The sequence below is a fragment of the Ursus americanus genome, chromosome 33 (genome assembly GCF_024610735.1).
Source record: "Ursus americanus isolate L20-20 chromosome 33, mUrsAme1.1.p, whole genome shotgun sequence".
NCBI classification, from domain to species: domain Eukaryota; kingdom Metazoa; phylum Chordata; class Mammalia; order Carnivora; family Ursidae; genus Ursus; species Ursus americanus.
In genome coordinates, this window is record NC_142159.1 from 29,384,738 (window position 1) to 29,412,707 (window position 27,970).

A 27,970-nucleotide genomic window follows, 5' to 3' on the forward strand; every position below is an offset into this window, starting at 1 on the left:
AAAGACAAACACCGCATGATCTCATACACCTGTGGGACCTAAAACAGAGCAAAGGAGCTAAGACACAGACTCTCGGATACAGAGAACGCGCTGGGGGTCTCCTGAGGGGAGGCAGGCGGGGGGATGGAGAGATAAGTCCCGGGATGGAAAGGACAGCGTGGGGAATACAGTCAGCAAGACGCAATTACGTCATCGTGCTGGGGGCGGCGTGACGCGCAGGACGGCGAGTGCACCTGAAGCTAACAGAACACCACACCTCAACGCCACCCCGACAAAAAATGAGGAATATTCTTTATATTCACACGTAATCCGTTGGTTTTTATTTAGTGAGACTGCATCAACAAGAGTGTTTTAAGTGATTAGTTTTCATGTCTAACGTAGTAAGTATCAGCTAATGCTAATAACCAGGAACGTCCTGGTCAAGATTTATCAACCTGCTCCCTGGGGGTAAAAGCCTTGATGGGTGCTGTTTGCCAATTTCCATGGAAATACGCCCGTGGCAGCCAATTTCCAGCTGGGAGGAAACGCGGTCACACCCCATCCCCCCGGGACTTCCGTGGGGCAGATGGCACAGGCTCCGCGGTGTCAAGATAAGGATGCAGATAACAGCATGGTGACTAATCAAGAGGCAACAAGTGTGACTGTTCATTACCTTGCTTTTTTTATAATTTATATGTTTTACATAATTTAATTAGTTTAATTTGATTTTAATAACGGCCGTGTGTCACAACCAGCTCTCGGAATTCCTGGAGACCTCCCAGCCGGCTCGCGAGCCCATGCGCACGGCTCAGTCACCGCTGCACAAAACACTCCGGGGTCCCCAAGAAATTGCTCAGATTGGAAACGGGTCCGTTTCCTGATTTTTTAAAATTGCGGCAAAACAACACTATCCATGCTGAGAAATACCAAAGACAAAAGATGCACCGCGAACACCCTCCAGGGCGCATCTCGGCCGGACCAGACGGGCAAATGGCGATCCATTTGTCGCGAGGAGTGGTCCCTGCGGCTCTCTGCGCTTGAGGACTCCTGAGGAAGTGGGGGTCTCACGGTCAGAACGCGGTTCGAAACCACAGCCCGGAAGCTTCTCTCTGAGCCTTGGTTTCCTCATCCGTAAAGTGGGTGCTGAGTACCCTCTCCCCTGCAGGAGACAGCAAATGTGGTGTCCACGAGCTGGGGGTCCAGAGAAGCCCAGCCTGGAAGGCAGGCACAGGCCACTCCCAGTCTTCACGCCCTGGGACCCCCGCGCCTGAGGACGCCTTCCCGTGCTTTTACCAGGAGGACACCCCATGGGGGCAGGGCACAAAGAACTGGGTTTCCACCCCACAAACGGAGATAGGCCTGGGAAGCCCCCACACCCACCAGCAGACCGGAGGCTCCCTGCCCCTGCCTGAACCCCATCTTCTCCACTTGAAAGTGCCACTCGGGGCCCGACAGGCAGCTCCAGGGGGGGATGTAAGGGGGTTCTCCACCCCATAGCATGGGAGGGGGTGGTTAAAATGGAATCCTACAGCCTAGGGCCCGTGAGGGACAGCAGAGACCCTGCCTCGAATGCCTCCATCCGACAGCTCCCCGCAGCGCAAAAGAGATGCTGGTCTTTGGGGTGGAGGCTGGAGTCTGCTGACAGCGAGAGGTAAGTCAAGGCTTGGGGCAGGAGGAGGGAGGAGGCGGCCCAGGGCATGTCCCCGCACCCCTGCGTCCTTAGCCCGGCACTCACTGAGCTCCTGACCCATGGCCAGAGACCCTGAGACAGCACCGTACCCACCAGCCAAGCAGCCGCAAAGCTGCAGAGCGGAGGAGGGTGCAAAGGGGCTCAGAGGGGCCCAGGGGCCGGCCATGCCCCGGCTTCGGCCGTGAGCAGGACCCTCTGCAGAGGCAGAGGCGACAGTGTGTGCAAAGGCTGTGCGGCAGGAAGGGCCCTCTGATCCATGGCCTGGGGCTGGTGCGGAGCCCCAGGTCCCAGCGCGACTGAACTGGGCCTGAAGCCCCTGGCGTCCTCCAAGGATTAGCCTGCGCAGCTGAAGGAGCTCATCTCTCGGCTGAGGGCCCGCCACCGCTGGGGGCAGCTGTCCCTGCTCCTCCTCACTGTCCTCACACCCCCGTGGGGCAGGCCGTGGCCTCCCACGCCCGGCTGCTAGGGGGAGGGGCACAGATCAGAAGTCTCCTCTCCCTCTGCTGGCAGCTTCACCGTGAGCGTCCGTGACTGCAGGCCCACCAACGGCACACCCAGGACCCACGCGACCTGGGGTAGCCGGCTGGGCAGGCGCGTGGAAGCAGGCAGCCAGAGCAGACTGACAGGGAGACAGAGGGGGTCCCTCGGGTCCCACGAGGGAGGAGGGCTACGGAGGCCCACAGGCCTGGGAGGCCTGGGCATGGTGCGGTGGGGGTGGAAAGGAGAGGAAGCGGGGTAGGAAGCGTATCCTCTTGAGAAGTGTTATGCTCGCAGGTGGGTGCACGGCTGGGGGCAGGGAGAGAGGACTGTCCTTGGAGCCACCACTGAGGGATGGGGAGCAGACACTGGGGGGGCCTTGGACAGCAAGGACGCCAGCATGGTGAGGGGTGTTGGGCCCAGGGTGGGGGTGTCCTCTAACTGGACGTGGGGGTTCAGGGGTGCTGGGGACCATGATGCATGGCGGCCCGGGTAAGGCTGAGTTGGGAATAACAGGGGTCAGGGGGCTTTCAGCCCAGGAGAGGGGATGGCTGGGACAGGTCATGGGCACGGGAGTGGCCGCGATTTAAAAAAAAGGCAGCGGGACATTACTCACCCCATTTTGCACCAGGGGCAGGGGTGGGGGGAAACAGGCTCCAGGCGGGGAAATGCCCCACTAGAGGCTGGGAGCCACCTTGGCCATCCCTTGCCGCATCCCGTGCTCTGTGCTCCCCTCTGGTGCCCATGTTATCGAGGCGCTGGGGACTTGCCCAAGGCTTCCGACCCTGCCCACAGGGTTCTAGGACAACCCAGGGGACAGGGCCGGAAGCTTGCACCCAGGCCCACCTTCGCCCATAGTCCACAGACCTGTCCTCCACCTCCAGCCTGCTCCCAGAATCCAAGGCCTCGGAGACTAAGGACAAAAGGCGAGCCCACTGGCCTGGTCTCCCCAAATGCCTCTTCCAACTGCCTGAGCCCCTGGATGAGCTACCCCCCCACCCCGCCCTGGTGATCCCAGGCAGGTGCCCAGGGCCAAGCAAGGCTGGAGGAGCTGCGCACATGCCCACTGCCCCCACCCCTGTGGATGGCCTGGGGACACAGCTGAGCTATCCCACAGGCACAAGAGGACACCTGGGCCACTGTCTCCAGTGGAGACTGCGTGAGGGGACACCTCCTAAAATCCTGCCTGCCAGGCTCCCCTCACCCGACGGCACCCCAGGCCGTCTGCTGGGGCCACAGAGCAAGGGGGAAGGAGGGGCCGGGGCAAGGTTGCAAGGACCCTGCCAGCCCCCAGGCGAGGAGCGGCTGTTTGGGGGCACCCCTTCCTGCCCTCGGCCCCAAAACGAGAGGTCATTTGTTCCTTTCTTTGTTCAGGAAAACTTCTGAAGCCCCTCCTAGAACCAGGGACAGTGCAGTGATCCATCAGAAGTGCCACACTTACCCGGCTCACGTTTTAAGGAAGCAGGCAGCAGACCACTTCCCCCGATCATAAAGGACTGTGAAGGGGGATCACGCCTGTGAAGGCACGTGGAGCAGGGAGACTGGAGGGACAGTCCTGGACGAGATGGTACCTGGAGGTACCCTCTGGGCAGGGGCAGCGTTCACCTGACAGGGCACCCGTGTTCCTGCAACCCCACTTTCAAGGTGCCCGTAAAATCCATGGGGCCTCCAGTGCCAAGGTCAGACCTACAACCCTCTCCTCCAGGGACTGGGGCCTCTGAAGGCTCTGGAGCCAAGATAAGACGGTTCGGTGCTGCAGGGGTGGTGAGGCAGGGACCAGGGGCTGACCTGTAAGCGTGCTCAGCCCCGCCACACGCCCAGAACCGCCAAATCCAGCGGGGGCATGCCCCTCGTCAGGTCCCCACTCGGCCCTGGCCTTTGGTGACACGTGTTGGTAGGTCACACCTGTTTGTCGGTTTATAGCCAATAAACGGGCCCCAACAATGAGTGTGCAGAGGGGCGGGAATACCCAGAGCCTTTGGCTGGAGACCTCAGCCCCTGCCCACTGGCCTCTCCTCGCACAGGAGAGCCCCAGGGCACACTCAGGCCGCTGGCAGGAGCCCCTGTCCCACACGCAGGAGACCTCACAGGCCTTGTCACTTCCAGACTCTCACATCTAAGACCGGGTAGGTCATGGGCCTTCAATAGCCTCAGTTCTTCAACCCTGAAGCTACAATAACCCCTCCGCCTCTTTCTGGCTCACCGGAGCGCACCCCGAGCGGGGCGGAGGAGAGGGAGGAGCTATTGCCCTTGGCAGCTGCCGACGTCAGTAGGTTGGAACAGATCTCCAGATCCCACGCTCAGAAAGCAACAGACGCAGCACCGCAGCCAATCGTGGTGCTCCCAGAGCCCTGACCTGGAGGAGACAGGGGCAGGGTGGGTCCCCAGGAGCACCTGTCCTACCGGCGTCACCCGCCCACGCAGTCCCTCCCCCTACCGCAGGCCAGCACCTGCTCTGCAAACAGAGCAGGGACAGGTCAGCAGTGCCCCCCAGACTGACCTCCCCGGCACAGGCACCAACAAACCCCTGCCCTGCCAGCGGAGGCTTTTACCACCTGCTGTCCGCACTTCCCAGGACCCCGAGCCCACTCAGCCGCCCAGAGTCCATGCCTGCCAGCACTGTGCACGTGTCCTGTGGCTCTCAGAGCCCTGAGAGGTGAGTGTCTCTACAGCCTTTCACCACAGAAGAGGAAACCAAGGCCCAGGAGAGGTGGAGACCTGTCCAGGGTCGCATCACTGTGCAGACGCGGCAGCCCCATCCCCCGCTCGCCACAACAAAGAGGCTGCTAGGAGGACAGTGGCACCCCAGGAGAGTCTCCAAAGAGCCTCCAGCACTCAGTCCCTCAAAAGTGGCCACCTGCCCACAGCCCCACCTAGGACATGGCCCCAGGACAGGGCCTGACCTCCCAGCACCCCGGGATGGAGGCCACTCCCCTGGCCGGAGTGAGAGGAGTGCACGGGTGACCGGTGCCGCTCTCAACACCCTGCCCGGCCCGTGGGCTGGCTGAGGCTTCCCTCTCGGGCTCTCCCTGGTCCATGGGTCTTCACTCTTCTGGGCACCCCACCCTGCAGGGGCCTGGCCTTCCCCCTGCCTCCCTTTCTTTCTCCCTCCAGCACCACAAGAGGCCGAGAGGATGACCCCCCCTTGTCCGGATAGAGCCCTCCATCTCTTTCTGCCAGTGCAAAGCCTCTTCGTCCAGGAAGCCCTCCTGAATTGTCTCTTCCTTGGGCCCTTAGTGTCATACCAACCAGCTCAGCCCAGGATGATGGCCACATCTACACGGAGACCCCACCCCCGCCCAGCAACAGGAAAAACCATTAGGGTACAAATGTGGGACCAGACAGACCTGGAGTTCACCTGGTGCCTGCTTTAACCAAAGAACAGCCTCTTTGAGCTTTGATCTCTTAGCTCTGCCACATGATGGTAACCCCTTCCTCAGCCCCCAAGTTTGGATTCCTGCTGTGGCTCCTGTGAAACCCTGACCATGGCCCCAAGCCCCCAGAGCGCCAGGCTGGCTCTGCTCCTGCCAGACGCACAGGTCTGCCAGGAAAATCCTATCCCTGACCAGCACAAGGACACGCTGGTCCCCAGCCACCCACCTGCGCCCTGGAATCACGGACATCACCTCCCAGACAAGCCCAAGCCCCAAGCCCAGTCTCTGTACTCCGGCCCCTTGTCCTGACCCCATCTAACAAGCCCCCCCCCCCCACTGGGCACTGCTATGGGACCACCCCTTGGCTGAGGAGGCCTCTGCTCAGGGGGCTGGCGGGAGTCCCAGTGTGTGCAGCCCTGGCTCCGTTCTGGAGGTGCTGCCCATCTGCACCCAGGACTCCCCTCCTCTCCCCAGCTGCCCCCAGCCCCTGCCCACCCCATGGCTACCCCATGGCCGCTGCACACCCATGCCAGCCGGTACAGTGAGGTGCATTCCTGGGCCGCCAAGCCCTCCAGGCAGCCACAGCGTTGAGGAACCTGTTCTCCAGGTTTGTCCAGAAGCCACTCCCCACAAAAGGCAGCAGTGCCCACCTCTGCTCTGCACCCCCAGGGCACCTGCCCCATCGGGGTCCCGGGCCCAGCACCAAAGCATGTGGCGTCTGGACACACACGCAGCCTTCTCCAGCTTCCCATGTCCCCCAACCTCCTGCCCCCTGGGTTGGCATCTCTGCCTGGGAATCCCCACTCCCAGTCCCAGGACAGGGGTGCACCCCACCCGGCATCTGACAGGAGGACCCTGAGCCCTGGGGATTGGGGGAGGGAGTCACATGCTGAGACCACCTTAGTGAGAACAGGGGCAACAAGCTGACCCACACTGTTGTTCTTTCTTCTCTCCTCCCGGCACTGCTTTCCTGAGCACCGATGTGTGCCAGGCTTAGTGGTACAGCGGCCACCCAAGCAGGAAGGCTGTGCCCGGTGAAGCCGGCCTCCCTGGTGGAGCAGAGGGACACAGACAAGCTGGCAGCTGACCGCTGGCTTCCCCAGTAGGCTGCTGGGTGGTGCTGGGTGGAGGTGGGAGATGAGGCAGGGACTCGGGGCTGAGGTATGCAGCAGGCCTCAGTGAGGGGCCAGAGCAGGAATCCCAAGGAGGGACATGGGACACTGTGTGCTGATAGTCACACTCCTGCTCCAAGGGTGGCCTGTGATCCAGGTGACTCATGCGCTGCCATGGTAGGCTCCTTAAATAAACACCAGCTAATTCTATCAGCATTCCCATTTCACAGAGCTGAAAACAGAGGTCTGGGGGTTACAGCAGAATGTATGTGAGAGGTCTCTGTGGGTGACCAAGGACCTGCTGAAGTCACAGCTGGTGAGGTCAGACACCAGCCCGGCAGTGCTCCTGGTCAGCATGGCCAGTGGCTTGGCCTCATTGCATGCAGGAAATAGCACACTCAGTTTAAAAATGGAGCAACTCCTTACCGTATGCCAAGCCCGAGGACGGCAGCCCCACACCAGGGCTGGACTCCAGCCGGCCACCTCAAGCCTGGCGCAGGTCCACAGGGCCCTCTACCCTTCTGCCAGAGGAGATCAGACTCACTCTGCCACCTCTTGAATTCTGATGCAGATTCACACTTTGGGGTGAAACTCACTCCCTAATCCCTTAAAATTCTACCCACTGACCTGGTAGAGCAGATGGGCCGACCGCGCCACCTGCTGGCGATTCTGCAATCTGATTCCAACCTGAAGTCCTCAGGGAAGACCTGCCGCAGCACCAAGGGTTGGAAACGGAGTCTGAACCCGGGTGGCCCCAGGTCCCACCTGCTCAGAACACACACCTGGTCACATCACTTCTGGCCTTGCCCTGCTCAGGCATGAGGTTCGGCAGGACAACTGCCGGGAAGGTGTGGTGCTGAGCAGGCGGGTGGGACCGGCCAGTGAGGGAAGGGAGCCTCCACCAAAGCCGACTGGGTGCCGGTGGACCCTGAGTCTGTCTGTGCAAACGCACAGGCCAGGGTGTCTTTGGGACCAGGAAGGAGCTGAGTGTTTCAGACTGGTAAACGCAGTTGACCAGAAATTTGTGAAGGCCTCAGTCTTCCACCTGCCCACCCCCCCTCCCCGCCCACTCTCCCACTGAAGGGTCCCCCCTGGGCTGCCCAGTGAAGCTTCAGGCAGCCTCTGTCTCCACGAATCAGGGACAGGGGCAGGGGCTTGGCTCCAAAAGGGCATGGGGGCTCCAGTAGCAAGAGGGACTCCGGGAACCACCGTGCCTTCCCTCTAGGAGGGGCCTGCCCACAGCTGGGGACCCACCAGTGAGCTCTGAGCCAGTCTCCACAGCCACGCCGCAGCCTGGCTGCTTGTCAGTGGGCTGTGCTCCTGCAGAGGGGAGCAGAGGGGAGGCCAAGCGCTGCAGCCTGTCCCGCCCGATGCCCTCCTGGGCAAGGTCGGTACAGGCTCCGGGGCTCCTCAGCCCTGTAGTGCCAAAAGGACAAGGGGCTTCTCCTCCCCAGCCAGCCAGGCCTGGTGCCACTCAGGTCGGTCTGGGGCGCCCCCTGCCCTCCCTTGGCCAGGCAGCAGGTGGGGCACAGACGCGCAGCAGGTCCCCACCCTTCCTCCCACCTCCCTCTCCCCTGCCCCTCCCCACGCAGCTCAAGTCCAGCTGTGGCCTGTGGCTGGGCACTTGGGCTCTCCCAGCGCTGGCCTTCTGCTGTGTGGCCTCCCTTGGCCCCTCTTCTGTGAGCAGGGCAGCTGAGAGGGGTCAAGGGTTGGCACTTGCAGAGCCCAGCGCAGGGCAGCCCGCTGGATGAGGAGCGGCGCCTGTCTTGTCGTCGTCACCGTGGATCCCGAGCCCTGCTCACCACCAACCCGCCACATCAGCTTTCGAAGCCGGAAACCCCATCAAGTCCTCTCCGCCCCGGAATCAGGCCCCAGCCCGCACCTACACCCTCGAGTCCCGACTCCGCCCCCGACCCCTCGCGGCCCCGCCCCTGGGCCCGCCCCTGGCCCGCACGGCTCCGCCCCCTGCCCCGGGCCCTGCCCGCGCCCACGTCGCCCCTCACCCCTCGCGGCTCCGCCCCCGGCCCCCGCCCCCTCCCCTGCCCGCGTTCACGTTGCCCCCTCCCAACGCCTGCACGGCTCCGCCCCGCGCGGGTACCCGTCAGCCACGCCCCCGCGTCAGGACGTACAAGGTCTGCGTCGCACGCTGGCGTCATCAAGTACCGCCTGCGTAGGCGTGGCCAGGCGGGTCCCCGGCCCCCGCGAGCTGCGGACATGGCCCTCGCGGCCGCCGGTCCCGCGGAGGTAGTTCGCGCGGCGCAGAAGGACGACTACTACCGCGGCGGGCTGCGGAGCGCGGCGGGCGGCGCCCTGCATAGCTTGGCGGGTGAGCCCGGGCCTGCGGCGGGGGAGGGGGGGGGCCCCAGCGTGTGTCCGGGCGGCGGGCAAGGACAGCGGGGCTGGGGGCGCAGCGCGGAGGTGTGAGCGGGAGAAACGGCTTGTGGTTACGTGACACCTCAACTTCTTTTGTGCCAAGTAACGTTCTCGGTGCTTTACAAACGCCGCCTGTTTAATTCTCAAAACGTTCCCAGGTAGGACTCCGTTCGTGTACCCCGTTTTACGGAGGGACTCGGGGTTCCGTAGACGCATTTAACTTGTTCGAGATCACAACAAGCTACGCGGCGGGTGGGTTTGATGCCGGACGGCATCAGTCTCGGCTTAGGTTCTTAGTCACCGTCCTATCCTCCTTGCCCTTGTGGCCCTTCTGGGGTCCAGAGCAGTTACCCAGGCAGGCCCTGAAGAGGGGCATGGCTGCAGGTGGGGAGCTTGTCCGGAGACTCTCAGACAAGGCGGGAAACATGGAGCAGCAGGGAGGCCAGGACCGAGAGAAGAGTGTGGTTTAGGACGGTGTCAGCCTGCTGGAGGGGTGGCTGGACCTTGGCAGCCCGAGGAGCCAAGGAAGAATTTGACCCTTACCACCCCGCTCCTGCTCCCTTTTCTCTCAGGTGCAAAGAGGTGGCTGAAGTGCAGGAGAGAGGTGGAGCTGCTGTCCGATGTCGCCTACTTTGGCCTCACCACATTTGCAGGTAGCAGTCCTGGTGGGACCTTGAGACCAGGGGACCCACAACACACCAAGCCCGGAGGTGGGGTTGGGGGTGCTGCCAGCAGAGTGAGAAGCTCCTGGAGGTGCTTCCCAGTGTCCCTGGAGCTGGCCCAGATGCAGTCTCAGGGTAGGAGGGGACCCTGGGGCCCTCCCCTGGAGGAGAGGCCAGGCCCCAGCTGGAGCCTCTGAAACTTCCAGGGTCACATCTGTGCCCTCCTCTCTTCCTTTTTGTGTTGCTGGGGACCTTTATCCTCGACTTTGCCCAGAGTGTCATTGGAACTGTTTCTCTATGGCTGAGTTCTGTGGCTCGACGGGGTCCTGGCACTAAGCCCTGTCACAGGGCAAGGTCAGAGGGTCCCCAGTGGAGCATCATCCTTCAGAAGAAAGGCAGGGACCTGACAGCAAGATCCAGTACAGGGAAAAAGAAAAGGATGGCAGGCCCCTGCCTCAGTTTCTCACGTGGGTCACGCCCACGCCCTCACCTGGCAGGCTACCAGACCCTTGGGGAGGAGTATGTTGGCGTTATCCAGGTGGACCCATCCCGGAGCAGAGTGCCCTCAAGGCTGCGCCGTGGCGTGCTGGTTACGCTGCACACCATCCTGCCCTACCTGCTGGACAAGGCCCTGCTGCACCTGGAGCTCGAGCTGCAGGCCGATGCCGATGGTGCCAGGCCCTCGCAGGGCAGCCTGGCACTGGGCGGGCGTGGCCGGTCGGGAGCGAGGCACTGGGTGCACCGGCACGTGGCCACCCTGACAGAGCAGCAGAAGAGGACGCTCCTGCGGGCCGTGTCGGTGCTCAGGCAGGGCCTCGGCTGCCTCCAGCGGCTGCATGTTGCCTGGTTCTACATCCGCGGCGCCTTCTACCACCTGGCCAAGAGGCTCACAGGAGTCACTTACGTAAGTCGCTGTCCGGACTCGCTCGACTCTGGCTGCTGTGTGTTCAGCTTCTGGCGGCTAGTGTGGTCACAGGGCTAGAGCCAGGACCCTCTGCTGAAGAACAGGAGTTTTAGTGCATCGCATTTGCTAAAGACCCTAGAAAGTCAACCCTAGGGGTGAGGCACGTCTGCCTCCCTGCAGCCAGCGCTTGCAAGCCACCCTGCCGTTTACTCTGAGAGCCCACCTGAGGCTCCAGGTCCCGGCCCACGCCCGCTCCTTCCCAGCTGCCCTGCCAGAGGCTCAGGTGTAGCAGTGCCCCCTGTCACTGCCAGGACCTTCCTTGGTCTGAGCTTGCCGAGCAGTCCCACCTTTCATCCTGTCTCTCGCCTGGTTCCTTTGCTTCCAGATTCACCCAGAGTCTCAACTCAGGCTCCTGATCACCCCCTTCCTCACCTCGCTTGGCAGCACTGTCCTGAGCACCTGCCTCTCTCCTCTCTAGCCTCAGCCCTCAGTGTGCGCACTCGTGAGAGCTGACGGCTCGCCCCCAGCGTTAGCTAGGGTGTGTGCTGAGCTGCCGTAGCAAGGAGGCTGGGAACAGCCTCAACCCAGAGAGCTTTTGCTCTCCTGGGGCCTTCTCTGCATGGGCACATGGGGCCAGGTTGGGGGGCTCCCAGCTGAGGGGAGGGAGACCAGAAGTGGAGGGCAACTGACTTTCCCTTCAGGAGTGTGGCCTGAAGTTGGGCACATTGCTAGCTGCAGTGTCACCTGGATGGTCTCAAGTCACTGGGGGAGCCAGTTTGTCCTAAAAGCCAGGAGCTTCTCTGTTCATGGGGTAGAGAAGCTGGTTAACAGTATGTGCCTGTGGGGCTCCCCCCCCCACCCCTGGGCTGTTTTTCTCAGGATTCTTTGCCCGTACCTTTTCTGACATATGGGTCCCCTGATGTACCCCCACCCCCCAAACCCTCGCCTGCAGCCAGAGTGACTGCAGGCTTGGAGCCCTGTGGCTGTCTTCATCGCCCTCACTCGGCACTCACTCAGTCCCCTCGGCAGTGAGGTCCCCGGCTGTCCAGCAGCAGCCCCCGCCTGGGGCTCGGACCTTGCAAGGTGCTCCCGCCCTCCTCACTTGGCAAAGAGGCCCCACGATCACTCTGTCCCCCACCTTGCGCCAGGAGGGCAGGTTGTGGCCTCATTCGATAGGGCACTCTACCCCCAGCGGGAGGCCTGGCCCCCAAGCTGCTCAGTGTGTTGTGCCAACTGATCACGTGACTGTCCTTGGGGTCCTTGACAGCTTCGCATCCACTCCCCAGCCACGGAGGACCTGAGGGCTCGAGAAAGCTACAGGCTGCTGGGACTCATCTCCCTGCTACACCTGGCCCTGTCCGTGGGCCTGCAGCTGTACGGCTTCCAGCAGAGGCAGCGCGCCCGGCGGGAGTGGAAGCTGCACCGCAGCCTGTCTCACCGCAGGTGTGGGGGTGGTGGGAGGGCACAGTTCGGCTGCGCCAGCCTAGGGAGTGGGGGCAGGGACTGGGGGCTGACCAGCCCTGTGCGCAGCACTGCTGCCGTGGTTCTGAGCAGGCATTGCCAGGACTCTTGACGTTAAATGTTGGCGTCTCCCTGCCCTGCCCCCAGGAGCCACATGGAAGAGAAAGCCATTTCCAGGAACTCCACGTGTACGCTGTGCCTGGAGGAACGGAGACACTCCACGGCCACGCCATGCGGCCACTTGTTCTGCTGGGAGTGCATCACCCAGTGGTGCGACACCAAGGTGGGTGTGCCCAGGGTCAGCAGCTGTGATTCCTGAGTGCAGGTTCCACGAGCAGGTGCACAGGCCAGCCCAGGGGTGCCCAGGAACCAACAAGCCTTTCCCAGACGTATCTCAGGAGGGGATGGAAGGGTGGGCATCCTTCTAAAGCTCCCAGATGCACCGCATTGGGACATACATGGAGTCGGGGCTACAGTTGTGCACCCAGAGGTGCTGCTGGGAGTTGGGGACAGCAGCCGGGCCGTGAGGTGCCATTCCTGGAGTTCTCCCCCCACCCCACCCCCGCCGCTGCTTGGAAGCCCGGCTGGCCTGCACACAGAGCCCTCCAGCTAGACAGATGCCCCACCACGAGCACCTGCACGGGAGCCCTCAGGATGTACAGCCACCTGCCCAGCCTTTCGAGACCTCAGGGTGGTGCCTGTGGCCAGAGCAGAGGACACCACTCATCTCTTCCCTCCATGCTGACTCCAGGGAGGGGTGGGGTTCCTGGGCCCCCTCCAGCCCTGCCATGCAGGCTCAGCCCAAATCCAGCCTTCACAGGGCTGAGGGTGGGGAGGGCCGCAGAGGTGAGGTAGGTAAACGAGGAGCAGGATGTGCATCTCACAGTTCAAACGCCCCGTTCTCTTTCTTACCTGAGGACATTCACCTCCAGCGGTTGGTCAAGGGGTATTTCTCAGAGCCTGTGTCCGGGGTTCACAGTGGCCGTGGCTTCAGAGCCTGGTGGCAGCTGATTCAAAATCAACACCTGTGAAACGTCTGTACCGCATGGGTCCCAGTGGAGCGTCAGTCTCCACTTTGGGCCCCTGCTCCCCATTTTGAGGGATTTCCTTAAGAACACAGGTGCCGGCTCCTATAAGCGGCTGGCCCCAGGCAGGAACACCTAGTGGGAGATCAGCTGACCTTCCTGGGGAGAGTCCAACCTGTCCTCAGGGGCGGGGCTGCTGGGACTGAGCCAGACAGGACACTGTGTGCTCCTCTCAACACAACCCTCTGTAGCGGCCAGGAACGCCCGTCGCCAGCCCAGTCACCACGTGGACAGACGGGCCGCCTCCCTGGCCTGGCCACTGCTCCCGGCTCCCCTCCCCCGCTCCTCCAGGGTTAAGGCCTTCCCTTCAAGTTTGTGTCTTCTGAAAAAAGTGTTTTGAAATGGTCTTCATTTGAAGTTAAGAGACATGTGCATCGCTCACGTGTACAATGCAGATGCCAGTGTGGGAGGGCCTGCGGGAGTCTTTCAGGGGCCCATGGGGGGCACTGTGCTGGCCACAGCCTACGTGACCCTCCTTCCCCCTGCAGACGGAGTGCCCTCTCTGCAGGGAGAAGTTCCCTCCCCAGAAGCTCGTGTACCTGCGGCACTATCGCTAACCTGACCGAGGACAGAGGAGCCCAGGACTCTTTCTTAATAATCAGGAGAGAAACTTGATCTATTCTCAAGGTTAACTTTAGTTGCACAGAAGTCATTAAATTCTGAGACTTTATTTCATGTCACGTAAGAAACTATGTCAGCAGCTTGGGACAGAGGCTGAATCCACATGCAGAACGGCGGGTCCGAGGCCTTTGGTCTGAGTGTGGGCTGGGGCTCCACCCACCGTTAACCCCGAGCCCACAGCGCACAGATGGCGAGCAGCAGCTGGAGCAGAGCCCGCCTGGGGGCCGTACCACACCCCCACTGCAGTACGTCCGGGCCACTTCTTCAGGAGCTCAACTGTGTTGGACAAGGTGGTTTCTGTCCCTTCCCCAAACCATACAGTTGGAAGTCAGTTTCAGAAATGGGATCAACCATTCACGTGATGAGAAAATGGGCAAGTGTGGGGAACAGCAGACAATGTGGCTTACCCACTGAGCAGCCCACCTACCCCAACCACTTGGAAACCTTGCCCTCGTCGTCAGAGGCAGGCTGCTTGGTGGCTCAGGCACGTCCACTCACAGGAGAAGAAAGACTCCAAGGAGCTGTATCTCCACCTAAGATGAGTGGCTCGTACCTTTTAATACACATTCAGGTTTGTTTCCCATTTTAGAAAAGGGAAGTCTGCATTTCAGCGGAGGTCTGCTCAGAGCTCCGGGGTGCAGGGCCAGCCCACACGGGAGGTTCTCCTTTCCTCACACCTAGCCCACAGCTGCCTCTTGGAGCTCAGCTGTCCCCGAGCCTGGGCAGGCTGACTGCTCACGCCAGGCCACCACTGTGTCCAGCCGACTTCCTGCCACCTTTTTGTTACTTTCAGGTCTTTGAAAGTATTTAATGTGTGCCGGAGACTGTACTTGGTCATGAGCTTCCTTAAGAAACGAACTCCAAGGAAGCGTAGGTATATTAAGAAAGCCGTCAGGGTGAACTGAAGATCACATTTCATAAAGGGCAAGAATCTGTGGTCAGGATGTCCCGGCCCCTGCGTGAGGCTGCGGCCCAGGCTTCTGGCAGAGGCCTGTGCAGACCGTTCCAGGATCTGAGCGGACATGGTCGTCCAGGAATGCATCACTCCACACTCCTTGGTTACTACAGGCCGGCCACCTGAGACAGGTCGCCGTGACCACAGCCCAGACTGAGGAGCCCCACAAAAGGGGCTCCACGCTTCCCAAGGCCCTTTATGTACACCCTGACCAAGCAGACAATTTCCCATCACATTTTAGGCCTGAGCATTTATCAGGAAAACGCTAGGAAAAATAAAAGTGTCCAGTTTCAACTTCTCACGTGCCAAATGTTGTATCAAAGGTACGACTCAGAATATCATTGAAGTACTGAGGGTAGAATATGGGATCAAGTATGTAAAAGGTCTTCATGTGACCTCTTAGAAGCAAGAGGAGCTCAATGTCAGACAGGCAAAAATTGGCCCAAAAAAGCCAGACGATAAACACATTCAGTGCCTAAAACCCAAAGACCTATGGGAAGCTGGTCAGAGCCATGAGTCTGCAGCGCCTGAAACCAGGACGACACCCGCGGGCCTGCCCCTCAGCACCTGTGCCCCAGTGACCGGCCCAGCTCAGCACTTGCTCACGGGCATCGGCCTGTCGTGCTTCAGATAAAGACTCCACAAGAAAGGGGACACTGTCTTTAATAAACTTGGAATTAAAAAGTCAGTAAAATGTTTACGAGGATTTGTTTTTATCACATCAAAAAAGTTGACATGCGGGTCAGAGTTCGGTTTTCCCGTAGAAAGTGAGAAGCGGTGTGTTAAAACCCACAAACTGGTCTGCCCTTGCCAGTGGTTTCCGTAAAGGGGCCACTGCACGAGAACAACTTCAAATTAATCAAAAACAACTCTTCAGGTATCAAAGAAATGTGTCAAAATAATTCCAAACAATTAAAATATAATATATATATTTATAATTCCAGGTCCTCAAAAGCAATCATGGTAATTAAGAACAAAGTTTTGAGTCATTATGATAGAGACCAACTTTAAACATCTCTAGTGAGATGAAATTGGGAAACTGGCATTAGAACCCGAGTTACTTGGAAATCACCTTTCAAATGTTCTTCCAACGTGCAGGCATCAGGTTAGCCTCATCCTCCAGCTGAGTGACGTGGCCGAGGGCGTCCAGGGTGGGGGCAGCTGGGGCGCAACCCGGCTCCTTCCGTGTAGGTGTGTTCCACAGCCGCCCGACAACAGAGACCGCCCACCCCCCCCCACCTCCTCCCGACTGTCCGCCCAGCCAGCAGTTTACTAGAATTCCATCCATTTCAACACTTGAATGTCACTGAAAAATAAATCAATGCAATTTGGTTTAAATGTCAGTTTCTTCAAGAACCTGATATTTCAGTTACAAATAATTGAAGCTCCTTTTTAAAAAGAAAATTCGACTCCCTCGAAATCAACTACTTTATGTGAAGGAAGAAGGCATTGTTACAATGGCTCAGAACCGTCCTCAGACTGTGATGGGTCCGGCTGAGCACCTAGCTCGCGAACGTCTTGCCTGCGTCCTCCTTCCCCTTGTACGTCCTCTTGCCGTGCGTGAACGGGATGTACCGGTACTTGATCATGTGCTGCGGACAGACAGACTCATATGAGAGGCTTCGCGATGAACCACAGTTTCTCCAAACCTGAATCCTGATCTTCTCTATGCACGAGGCAAGGAGACCAGGGTTCCAGTAAGCTTCCAGGCCCCTCCCCACCAGTGACACAGCAAAACTCTCCAGAGCCCACTGAGCCGACCAAGTTCACTGGAAATCCCGAGGCTCTGAGAAAAGTTTCCTGACCCCTCGCATGCAGGAAGGGCCAGGGCTGGGGACCCCTGTGATATATCCAGGAGGGTGGGGGGGAAAGCTGCCCTGGGAGCTGTTTGAGGGTTATGGTGGCATAGCACCTGTTGACTGGCTGGTGGGCCCTAGGCTCTGGGCCCCAGGACGACGTTCCAGTGAGGACAGCATGGCAGAACGGAGGGTCCCTCCCACCCGGCCCCCAGGGAGCAGTCTGTGTGCTGGACAACTGCACTGTGGGACAGATCTATGGTGGCCACCTCGGCGGGAAGGCGGTGTGCCGTGTCCCTGCCGCACAGAGCAACGTGACGTCCAGGTACAGACAAGGCCCACGCGGGCTCTCGGCGCCTCTCGGCAGCGGTGCCCACCGCGCTCACCTTTATTTGCCTCTTCATGGTGATACAGAAAAGCATGATGAAGTACATCACCAGGATGGGCCAGAACACCGGGACATTGAAAGCCTCAAAGAAGGTGCAGGCCATGGCCACGAGGATGCCCTTGGTCGCCGCGTGCCTTAAAGCAGGGGAGGAAGTCAGTGCCACCAGCTGCCCCGCCAGCTGGGGCCACAGCAGCATCCCTACTTGGGGCGGTAGCGGCGTGGCGCGTTTCCTACAGAGTGCAGCATGTGTAACCACGACCACTGCATTCCCTCGGTCCCTTGGAAGCCCCTAGTTTCCTTGAAAATTTCAGAGTATGAAACATTCAGCGAAGAGGTGCAGCTGCTCAGGCCAACGTGGGCGTCTTGAGTCTGCCCCCCGGGGTAAGCCCAGTACGCCTGGCAGGCCTCTGCCCTGGGCTGTGCACTGCTGAGGAGACACTGGCGACACCCAGGGGGCTCCCTTCAGCTCAGGGCCCAGCCCACCGGACTCATGGCCCTACTGAAAATGCTCCTTGGCATACCCTTTCCTGCAGGACAAAGGCCAACTTCCTCGGACACTTGCAGAGCCACCTTGCCCGCTTTCTGCTCGCTCTCCAGCAGTGCCCACGCTCCAGCCCTTCTCGCCCCAGCCCCGCACACCCAACTGGCAGACTTGCGGAGTGCCTGCCACATCTCACACGTAGCTCTAAGAACGCAAAGTCAAGGTGCGGCAGCTCGTTCCCTTTGGGTTTTTGCTCCAACAAATATAGGAAAGACGAGGTCACAGCCTTTATGCGGTGGGGGTCACCTTCATGCATGTTTCATGCATTCTTCATGCATGACAGCAGGGGTCACCTGTCCACCTGTCACACGCATCCTCGTGCAACATCACACAGATGTCATCGCCTCCAGGAGGCCTGAGGGACAAGCCAAGTCCCATCCAAGCCCCACCCCAGAGCACAGCACTTCCAGTGAAAGCAGACCTCCCCAAGGCTGCACCTGCTCTGGAGGGGCCCAGCCCTGCCTCTGTACAGACATCCCGAGCAGGAGGGCAGGGGAGGCGGTCCACTCATGCCAGCAAGCAGAAGGCGTGCAGCGCGAGGAGTAGCACACAGGCCAGCCGGTCCGTGCAGGGCAGCCAGACCCCGCGCGCGCATCCCTCCCGAGGCCCACGTCTGAACATACCCAGGACCCTCCGCCCCAGAAGCAGCTTCTCTTCCGCTAGATTCCAAAGAGGCACCAGGCACTGGGCTCTCCTACAGAGGCCCCTGTGACCTGCCTCCACGCCCCGCCAAGTACAGCAGCTCACATTTTGGATGAATGTTCAAAACAAACACACACAATAAAACTCTCGTTTCTTTAAGAAGTCTCTGCCGGCTAACCAGAACAAAAACCCTCTGTTCTCAGTCTTATTAGCCACACTGAGGACGAGTGTCTTTCTCAACTACCCTTAGGAATTAACTCACCAAAATTTAAACTCTGGAAGCCTTCGAATAAAGGGCCGGAACTCCTCATTCTGTTTGGTTGGTAATGAGGGGCCGTCATCTGAAAGGCAGAATGTCAGTGAGACGAGGCAGGCATCTCACCCACCTGCCCCCATCACGACATTTGTAAGTCCCCCCAGAGCTTCTGAACTAGCAGGCCTCACGCACGAAACACACATTTATGTTATTTAACCAAACATAACACAGGGAACCTTCAACTGATTCAGAAATCAATTCAATGCTTTCAAGATTCAGAATAGAATTTCTTTTTTAAAAGAACTACACGTTTTAAATGATCGCATAAAATTAAACTGCAGACCAATTTTCAGACGCACGTCAACTGTAGCATACAAAAGCACACAGGGAAAATGAGAGCGTTTACAGAAAAGGATGGAGAGACACCAGCTTCATCTGCTGAGAGCCCAACTCAGAAGAGCTGCCCCCCACACGGAGCCCCCCAACACTGAGCCCCCCCCCATGCTAAGCCCCCCCTGGCTGAGACCCCCTCCCACCCTGGCTGAGCCCCTCAGGCTGACCCCTCCCCCCCATGCTGAACCCCTCCCTAGATGAGCAACCCCCCCTCACTGAGCTGGGTACAGTCAGGCAGCCCCGCCCCACCCTGCCCAAGGCAGGCACCCTCCCCAGCTACACACAGAGAAACCGAGGCCTACAAAGAAGCTCTCCTAATCATCTTCCAATTCCCCCAAATGGCAACAAACGGGAGTGTTGTTTCCTTTCACATTTTCATTAAATACTCCATAGAGAAAAACCACAGGCTTCTGGTCAGGACTTGGGCAGCCTGGAGAAGCAGCACCCTAGTACTCAGGAAGTACTGCTGTCACAAGAAGGAATCCACGGGCAGGCGGCTGCGCCAGGGTTTTTCCGACAGCAGCAACACATGCTGGCAGCAGTGACCGACTTTCCATGTATCTGTGCCTCCCACCTCCCCCTCCCCGGATGGACAGTCGGGTGTGGACTTGGCCCTCCCACCTGGCCCAGGTATGGCCAGGAACAGTGTGAGCCAAGAACTTTCCAACCCGTCATCCTGGGAAATCAGGGAGCGCCACCGCCCTCAACGGGGCCCAGCTGTGAACGGTCAGGATCCCAGTGGGCACTGCTGGTCTCAGCAAGCTGCCCATGGAAACCTCTGGGTCCCCAGGAAGGGCACCTACCCGAGGAGCGTAGACAGGACATGAGGACAGGCGGGAGTGCACCACCGCCCCCCCCCCCACGCACTCTGCCACGTGACCCTGGCCAAGTCCCGTGACCCAGGTGCCTCCGCGGCCTCATCTGCAACAGAGGGGCAGGAGTACCACCCGCCTGACAACCAAGGTTTAACGCCTCCATCTACACCCACGTGTATTATCACCGAGGTTCTAAGCACATTTTAAACACCAAGAGGACAGTCTCAAAAGTTTGGATTTCTTGGGTTTCTAGAGAAAATGAGGCAATCTGTGAAGTGTACAAAATCACAAGCCTCCCACACAGACAGAGCCAAGCAGCCGATCGCTACTGTACCTGAGTCCTCCATCAAGGAAGGGTCCACTTTGGGAGAAAGGAAGGCTATGAAAAGGTTGAGATGGTAGATCCCCAAGGCGTAGGTCACAATGTACCAGCCCTGCAAGAGAGGAACGCTCAGTCAGTGACGCGGCCCAGCGCCCGGGCCCTGAACCAGTCCCCCAACATTCCAGCAACTCACGACCTTGTCTTAGCTCAACTTCAAAACACATACAACTTACCTCCAGTCCGGAGATTGCAACAAGTGACAGAGAGGCACAGTGAACACCCACAATGACAGTTTATCTCAAATTACTTTGTGAGTGTGAGAGCAGACAAGCCACGGTGCACACGGCAAACTTCTCCAAGGGTCCAGGTAGGTGCATGACCACCTGAAGCCACCAGCTCCCCGCCAGGGATGCAGCAGAAGAGGAGGCTTTCCTCAAAGCCACACGCCCGAGCTGGGCCACATCACGGGGCGGGTGTGGACCAGGTACTGAGGGATGCTGGCACGTACGCCTGACCCCGACCCTGCCTCACCAATGGCTACCTGAACCGGAATATAGGATCTGAGCCATCCCTCAGAATATGCTGGCTATTATTCCTTCTGGTGGGCCCCTCACACTACCACACACTGGTCAGGCTGTTAATAATCTTTGCCCAGAAGAAATCCAGAACTGGAAAATCAAGAATGAGGTTAAAAAAATATGGAGGGGCGCCTGGGTGGCTCAGTCAGGTGAAGCGTCTGCCTTCAGTTCAGGTCACGACCTTGAGATCCTGAGGTCGAGTCCTGCGTCAGGCTCCCCTGCTCTGTGGGGAGCCCGCTTCTCCCTCTCTCTCTCCTGGCTTGTGCGTGCTCGCTCTCAAATAAATAAAATCTTCAGAAAACAAAAACAGAAATGCGTTGTGGAGCCAAACCCTCCTCAGGAGATGTGAAGAGATGGGAGTGCTTGCACGCCATCATGCACTTGCGATTAAATTCATTTTTAAAAGCACCAAGTTTACCCTACTAGACCAGAATGCACTGCATTACCAATTTCAAAACCCCAAAAAAATGTGCACGCAAACAAGAGGAATCCTACTGCCTTAAAACCTCTCAAGCCCGAAAACTACAGACCAGATGTGGAAAGCTGACTTGGCTTCGTGCTGCAGACCACACCTGAGCGCTGCCAAAGCAGGTGCAAACTCGGTTCAGAAGACAGCTGCATCCCCATCCCCCTGCACCCCTACATCGAGGTCTCCAGGTCACTCTCTCCGTTGAAGAATGGACCAAGTCCCCATTCAAGCAACAACAACCCTAACGACAACTACGGTGAATTCGAAGTCACTTTTAGCCAGGCCGCACAGGCTGCATCCTGCTACCCCGATCCCTCCCACTCCGGAAATAAAGGGAAAACCCGCATCCCGTCCAAGGCCACATGGACGGTGTGGAGATGGCAGGGGCTCAGCCCCCAGCCCGCACCCACCTGCAGCAGGTAAACTCGGACCATGTAGATGAAACTCAGGCCCAGCGTCAGCACCCACCGCACGGCCGTGTAAGGCGTGGACTTGTCCAGCCACGACTGGTAGACCTAGAAGACAGGGGTTCACGCACCCTGGGCCACAGAGCACACCGCCCACGAGCACCAGCTTCGGGCTTTAAGTCAACAACACAAAGCAGTGACTGTGATTAACCCAAAGTCCTGAAACAGGCCCACACCTAAAGCAAAAATAGCACAGAACAATCTCGCACGGCAGACGATCCGATAACATGAGCCTGAGGGCTCGTGACGAGGTCACCTAACTTCACCGCGAGAGCACGAAGAACGTGGGCACCTTACCTGGGGCTCAGTCTGAGTCCCACCCCGCTCCCCGGAGCTGGCCCCAGCCCTGCCCAACGGCCCCAGGTGGCCCTGCCCCTGCTCTCAGGACAGGCAGCCACAGCCTGACCGCAGGCAGGTGTGCGGCTCGGCGTGGTGGACACAAAGCAGTGGAGTTTCCGGAAGGAATCTTTGGTTGTAACCATACACACACGCACATGCATGTGTGCAGGTACACATAATTAGCACACATATATGCATTAATTTTAACTTTGCAATTAATTTTTAAACTTTTAATTTTTTATGAAAAATTTCAGACGTTCATAAAATCAAAAGAACCCACCACCTGGCTTCAATAATTATGAAGTTTTCCAAATGTTCTTTTTTAATTTTAAGAACATACATTTTTAATTCTAAGCCAAAACATCAGTATACACAATTGTTCACTGAATCAGACTTCTGAACTCAGTGTCTGAACGTAGCTTCGGGCACTGCTGACTGCGGCAGGCCTCAGCACAGCCCACAGGTCCAACCCACAGGTCAGTGCAGAGCTGGGCCAGGGGACGTGGAGGTGGGTGGCCCGGAGAGAGGACTTAGGTAAGCGCACAGCCATGCCGCCCAGGACCTAAGAAGGGTTTTCATGTTTTTAAAGGTTGTTGGGGGACAAAAAAACAGAAAACAAGTGTATGGCAGAGAACACAGGTGGCCTCCAAGGCCTAAACCACTGTCTGGCCCTTTATAGAAGGACCAAAGACATGAGCACATTCTCAGCGGAGAGAAAGTATAAACCGAGGCTGGGGAAAGCCAGCAGCCAGCGCACCCGTGACCCGGGGGAACACGTCCCAGGGTCGAAAGCTTCTCACTCAGTTCAACTGATCTGTTCATCAAGCTGGTTCTTCAATTCATCCACAAAAAAACCAACCTGTCCAAGTCTTGTGAAAAATCTGTACCCCACAGAAGGCTTCCCGTGGACAGAATCTCCAGCACTGTCCCCTTCGGACATTCTGTAACTGAGAAACACACAAAATACTTTAAACGAAAACGTTCAAGGCTCTCATCACTTTGCCCTATTTTCACCAACACTATCAAGCAAATCTTTTCCGTATTCACTACTTTCTCCGTGCCTTTGCCATGAGTTGTCCAGTAAAAAGAAACAAGCAAGCGGGGCACCTGCATGGTTCACTTGGTTAAGCATCTGCCTCGTGATTTTCGCTGAGGTCATGATCTCAGGGTGGTGAGATGGAGCCCTGCGTCAGGCTCTGCACTCAGCAGGGAGTCTGCCTGAGATTCTCTCCCCCTCTCCCTCTGCCCTCCCCCCACCCCACCCCCTGCCCGTAAGCATGCATGCACGCGCTCTCTAAAATAAACAAAATCTTTAAAAAAAAAAAAAAAGAAGAAGAAGAAAAGAAAAGAAGCAAGAGACCCCGGTGGAGAGCCAGAATGGTGCCTGACATTCAAAGCAGCACTGGGTAGACTTCTGTTTCTGCTCATGTCACCTGGCCCACACTCCTCCCGCTGGTCCCCAGGAGCTGCCCTTGCTGACCGTGGAGTCCTGTGAACACACTTTCCCTCACGGACCACTGTGCCCATGTCTCCCTCCTCTGTTCTATTCCTAGGGCTCCCCCCCGGCAACCCCTCTCTCCAGGGCCGGGCCTGGGCTCTGTCCAGGCTGCTCCCCAGGGCACCAGCAGCCAGCTGTGCAAGTCCTGGTCCTCTCAGGGCCCGGTTCTCCACCCCACAAACAGGAAAATGCCACCCGGTTCCCAGCGAGGGAGCCAACCGTCTGTGCCCCAGTTCGTCATCTGTAAGTGGAATTGATCCTATCTGCTCCTGACTATTTCAACATGCTGTTGTGGATTCCATGAGGAATTAACTGATGAGAACCCAGATAACCAAGTGAGCTTAATCACCCCTATCTTACTAAGGGCGATCGAGTCTCAGTTTAAGCCACTTGCCCAAGGTCAGGGGCTGCTCTACCAGACTTCAGCCTCTCTCTCCGAGCACACTGCCGCCCAAACCACACGACTGAGGTGCTTGTGAAGATGCCTGGGCAAAGCTCACCTCTGCCCCCAAAACCTGTGTGCAGCAAATTCCACGAGTACCGCTGCAGGGTTGGGGCACAGAAGCACACACAGACTCCGGCTCTACGTCCGTGTCCGAGGCCCCTGAGCTGTATGGCTGCACAGCCTCAGTCTCATCTGGCTAATGGCACTCACGGACACATCACAGGAAAGCAAGGCTCACAACGACTGCGGTGGCCCCACTGGCCAGCCTGCTCGCACAGGGCTACAAGCTGAACCCACACCTGCCCAGGGCCATGTTTCTCAATCACATCCTCACAGCGAGTGCTCAGAACATCGTCTTTCTGAGATGAAGTCAGCAGCTCATGTGACCTAGACCTCAACTGGAAAACTTTCCAATTACAACTGAGGTATTAAGACCACCTGAGCACCCCATAGTATCAAGTCTGCGTTATAGGTGTAACTCTGATTCCATAACCGCTGAAGGATGGGCAGAGGAAGGACAGGCAGAGGGCCAGGAGTGTCAAGGAGGTGACGGGGAAATGCCCTTTGCCCTCAGGAGAGACACAGGCAATACAGACAAATGACTGAACTGAGCCAATGAATTATGGCCCCAGGGCCCCATCTCTTCAGGAGGTGCATTTCTACACTCAAGTGAGAGAATCCCATATTTTAAAAGGGGCTAAATTAAAACTCATTCCCTAGGATGGCTGGCCTCCCCATTTAGGCCAAAGCCAGGCCAGCAGAAAGCTACATCAGTAATACTCCTTATTCTGTGGATCCTCACAAATTTCCTCTGCTTTTACTTATGACCAAGGGTTTACCAGTAAAACGCTTCTCCTTGAACCGAGGCAGGAAAGCAGTATGAGAACATGCCTGGCAAGCCTTGGAAGCAGGCACTCTAGCTAGAGACGTTGCCTTCTCTCAGATGAACGTGCGGAGACTATTTCAAACACACATCAGCCGGCCTCTGATTGACAAGCAGCACACCCATCGTCACGTAGCTCTCCACGTCTCAAGGAGACTGTCACAGTACTCGAAGCAAGTGAACTCTGGAGTCAAGCACTCTCCTCCTAGAGTCCAGTTTCGGTCACTTCCTAGCAGGACGGCCCAAGCGACCCCTCATTCCAATCTGCGAAATGGGGTTACAGCACCTCTGCGCCCTCCTCAAAGGCTTCTTGACGGGAGTCAGCTGTGCAGGCCTCAGAGCCTGGCATCGAGGGCGTGTGCTGGCCTCTCTCAGAAGTGCTGGCCCTGCCTTGCACCAGTGAGTCTGTGATCCCCTTCCCTCTGCTCAGTTTCAAGGCCACCTCTGCAGAGAGGCCGACCCCGTCAACAATCCCTAAGTCACATCACCCTGTTTTTATTTCATAGAACAATCATTTTCTGATTTTCATCCTGTTTATTTCTCTATTTCCTATTAGAATGTAAGCCTCTTCAGGGGGAAACCTTGTCTGGGCCACTGCTGCGCCCTGCCACCTAAAAAGGCCTGTTACACAGCAGGCAATCAGCAAATTACCTGTCGGATTTAACTGTTTGATGCTCAGTCACCAAAAAAAAAAAAAAAAAAAAAAAAGGTAAAAAGCAAAATAAAACCATTCCAAGGACAGACCGTTGACTGTCATGCCTAAAACTGTGCACACAAAACTCTCTATGTGCCTAGTCCTAGGGCCCCACTTGCCCCAGTGTCTGCACTCCTCAAACAGCAAGCATGGCATTTAAAGGATCATATCCCTCTGCCAGGCATCCGGGTCATCCACGCTTCGCTCCTCCTCCCTCGTTCCTCCTAGGTCCGGTGTAGGGTAGTTTCACCTGCAACCTCTGGTGCCGTTCCCTCCGCTGAAATGTCCTTCCAGACGTCACCTACTCATTCTTAGCAGAAACCGCCTTCCCCGGCCAGGGCTCCTCCCGCCTCTGGGCATGACCACCCTGGAGGTCTCCACCTGGCCCTGACCACGGCGCACCTGGCCGAGGTCACCACCTGCGCTCTACAGGAGCTGGGTCTCAATCACCGAGGACCCTGCTCACTCACGGGGGATTCTATCCCCGCGAAGTGAAAGACCAACCCCACTGAGAAGAACGAGCTTCGGGGGAACTTCAGGACTCCCAGGCCGCCTCGACTCTGAGGACACGAGGGACCGGAGCCCCGAAGAAGGTTCACGGGCGAGGGAGGCTGTGAGCTGTGCGATCCCCGGCGCGGGAGCACCGTCGGATGCAAAGTCGGCCTGGAGAACTTCGGCTTTTGCGACCGTAATGGGCAGTATTTCCAGAGATCACCTTGAGCAACCTAACTCTTCGTCTCGTCGCTCTCCTACCCAAACCCTACAGACGAGCGCCAGAACCGAGTGAGGACCCGACAAGGAAGAGCGGACGTCAGCGCAAGAGCCTGGAGTGGGCAGCCAACCCCTCCCGGGCCGCGCCCGCGGGTGGGGACGGGGGGCGGTCCCTGCGCGCCCCCGGGGGGCCCAGGACTCGCGACCCCAGCCCCCGCTCGGCCTAGCCCGGCGCCCCGCCCGCCTGGCTCCCGCCCCGCCCGCCCGGACCCCCGCCGCCCGCCGGCACCTCGCCGCTCCTTGCGGCCGAGCGCGGTCTCCGAGGGCCGCGGGAAGGAGGACGCGGGCAGGCGGCCGCGCCGGCGCTTCGCACGGTCCGGGAAGGGCCAGTCGAGCACTTCCGCTCTGTCCTGTGCAGCACCGCCTCCGGAGCCTCCAAGATGGCCGCCGGGGCGGAGCCGAGAGCCTCCAACCATTTCCGCTTCCGGTGCGGGGTGCTCAGGCCGTTGGCGGGGCGGTCCCCTCGGCGGAAGGGACATCCGCTGCGGAAATGCGCCGTGCTGCGCATGCGTAATTGCGTCTACGGGCTCCGGGCCGGCATAACTCCACTCCAGAGATTGTTATCGCCCAAGGACTGGCCCACGGGCCAATGGAGGAGAGCTTTGCGGTTGCTAAGGAAACCCTAGCGGCAAGATGGCAGCCGCGGGCCGAGAGAGCCCGATCTCCGGCCAGCCGGTCCGGGACCCACCGAGGCGGCCGCCGCGGGACGGTAATGGCTGCAGGCCGGGGCCGGTCTCCGTCCGCGATGGGGGGGAGACGAGCGGGGTCCCGGCGGCCGCCGCGCGCTCTTGGCCCCAAGCCCAGCCAGCAGCCCGCGGGGAGCCCCGGAGTCCCGACCCCGGGAGTGGGGGCGCCCGCCCGGAGCGGCGGAGCCTGGGGAGCGAGCCGGGAGGCGCCGGCCCGGCCCCGGACGCGCGGTTCAGAGGCTGGGCGCTGCTCGTAGGTCCGAAGAACCGTGTTCGGGTGGAGCCCGAGCCTGTCTGTGGCAGATGCAGGAGGCCGGTGACTCCCACGCTGCCCGCGTCGCGCGGTGGAAACGGGGCTGGTGGGGAGGGGAGCCCTGCGTTCCCCTTGGGTGTGAGTGTGGATTTTGTCCTCAGGGGACGGAAGGCCACTGGTGAGTTCTGCAGGAAGATGGCAGGGCTGGCGCCTTCCCCTCAACCCCGTACCTCACCTTCACCCAGCAACCGTCGCCCCTCCACCAGCCGCGGCCTCTCAGGGACTTGTGCTCACGCATCCTGCACCCTCCCCCTCAGGGCCCACACACCGCCCCACCCGAGGGTTTGCTGGTTGTCAGCAGGCTCACCTGGCACCACGTGCTCACCCGTCCGTCTTCTTTTCCATATTCAGGTTACGGCGTCTATGTGTACCCGAATTCTTTTTTTCGATATGAAGGAGAATGGAAAGGAGGGAAGAAACACGGTGAGAAATTGTGGTCTGTTCCCACGGCTGCCACCTTGCACCGACAGCCCGTGTCCTCGGGGAGCTTGGACCGGCAGGTGGCACTGGGAGCCATCAGCATGGGCCCCCACACTCCCACTCACTGGTGCCCAGGCAGGGCTATTCCCTGCAGCTTTCTTTAAAGCTCACCAGACAAGACATCCTGGGGCCCTGCAGCAGCACCAGGGCCCTGGGAGACCCCTTGCGGAGCAGCCTTCTCACAGGCTCTGGGGCAACCTGGCAGGGGAAGACCCAACTTAGAAATCCTCCCTGGGGTGTTAGTCTGTCTTTGCCAAAGTGAAAATTGCCTTTATGGTTTATTTTTGATGAGTAAGCGATTACCCACTCCTGTATTTACTAAAGGGTACAAACATAGTGATCAGAAGGGGCACCTGCACTGCCATGTTTACAGCAGCAATGTCCACAATAGCCAAACAATGGGAAGAGCCCAGATGCCTGTCGACAGATGAATGGATAGAGAAGATGTGGTGTATATACAATGGAATATTAATCATCAAAAAGAATGAAATCTTGCCATTT

General features: G+C 58.7%; 3 protein-coding genes and 1 long non-coding RNA gene across 16 annotated transcripts in view; 2 read left to right on the top strand and 2 right to left on the bottom strand.

Moving 5' to 3' along the window:
* Window positions 1-257: 257 nt before the first annotated feature.
* On the bottom strand, window positions 258-8,526 carry LOC123796129 (uncharacterized). 4 transcript variants are annotated; one of them, XR_015722701.1, is made up of 4 exons: window positions 8,435-8,526; window positions 7,260-7,397; window positions 4,350-4,502; window positions 258-1,138 (listed from the first exon to the last, which is right to left on the bottom strand). It is a non-coding gene; the product is annotated as an uncharacterized LOC123796129 (long non-coding RNA). The 4 variants fall into 4 exon arrangements; XR_015722703.1 differs by having other exon boundaries at window positions 7,260-7,952; XR_015722702.1 differs by having other exon boundaries at window positions 7,887-8,526.
* Window positions 8,527-8,783: 257 nt separating this feature from the next.
* Window positions 8,784-15,377, top strand: PEX10 (peroxisomal biogenesis factor 10). Of its 2 annotated transcripts, none has more exons than XM_087858354.1 (6): window positions 8,784-8,958; window positions 9,578-9,658; window positions 10,165-10,571; window positions 11,839-12,014; window positions 12,180-12,315; window positions 13,626-15,377. In XM_087858354.1, the coding sequence occupies exons 1-6, from the start codon at window positions 8,847-8,849 to the stop codon at window positions 13,677-13,679; spliced, it is 966 nt and encodes a 321-aa protein (XP_087714480.1). In that variant the 5' UTR covers window positions 8,784-8,846; the 3' UTR covers window positions 13,680-15,377. The 2 variants fall into 2 exon arrangements, with proteins under 2 accessions (XP_087714480.1, XP_045659433.1); XM_045803477.2 differs by having other exon boundaries at window positions 8,786-8,958; window positions 13,606-15,377.
* Window positions 15,378-15,605: 228 nt separating this feature from the next.
* On the bottom strand, window positions 15,606-26,359 carry RER1 (retention in endoplasmic reticulum sorting receptor 1). The gene is made up of 7 exons (XM_045803478.2): window positions 26,220-26,359; window positions 22,559-22,646; window positions 21,304-21,408; window positions 19,859-19,958; window positions 18,323-18,401; window positions 16,876-17,011; window positions 15,606-16,285 (listed from the first exon to the last, which is right to left on the bottom strand). Exons 2-7 carry the CDS (start codon window positions 22,637-22,639, stop codon window positions 16,196-16,198), a joined length of 591 nt encoding a protein of 196 aa, XP_045659434.1. The 5' UTR covers window positions 22,640-22,646; window positions 26,220-26,359; the 3' UTR covers window positions 15,606-16,195.
* Window positions 26,360-26,422: 63 nt separating this feature from the next.
* MORN1 (MORN repeat containing 1) overlaps window positions 26,423-27,970 on the top strand; it is a 52,425-nt gene continuing 50,877 nt past the window's right edge. For all 9 annotated transcript variants that reach the window (XM_045803467.2, XM_045803470.2, XM_045803471.2 and 6 more), the window contains exons 1-2: window positions 26,423-26,699; window positions 27,341-27,412. In XM_045803467.2, coding sequence (XP_045659423.1) covers window positions 26,624-26,699; window positions 27,341-27,412 — 148 coding nt within the window. In that variant the 5' untranslated portion in view covers window positions 26,423-26,623. The remainder of the gene's footprint in view (window positions 26,700-27,340; window positions 27,413-27,970) is intronic.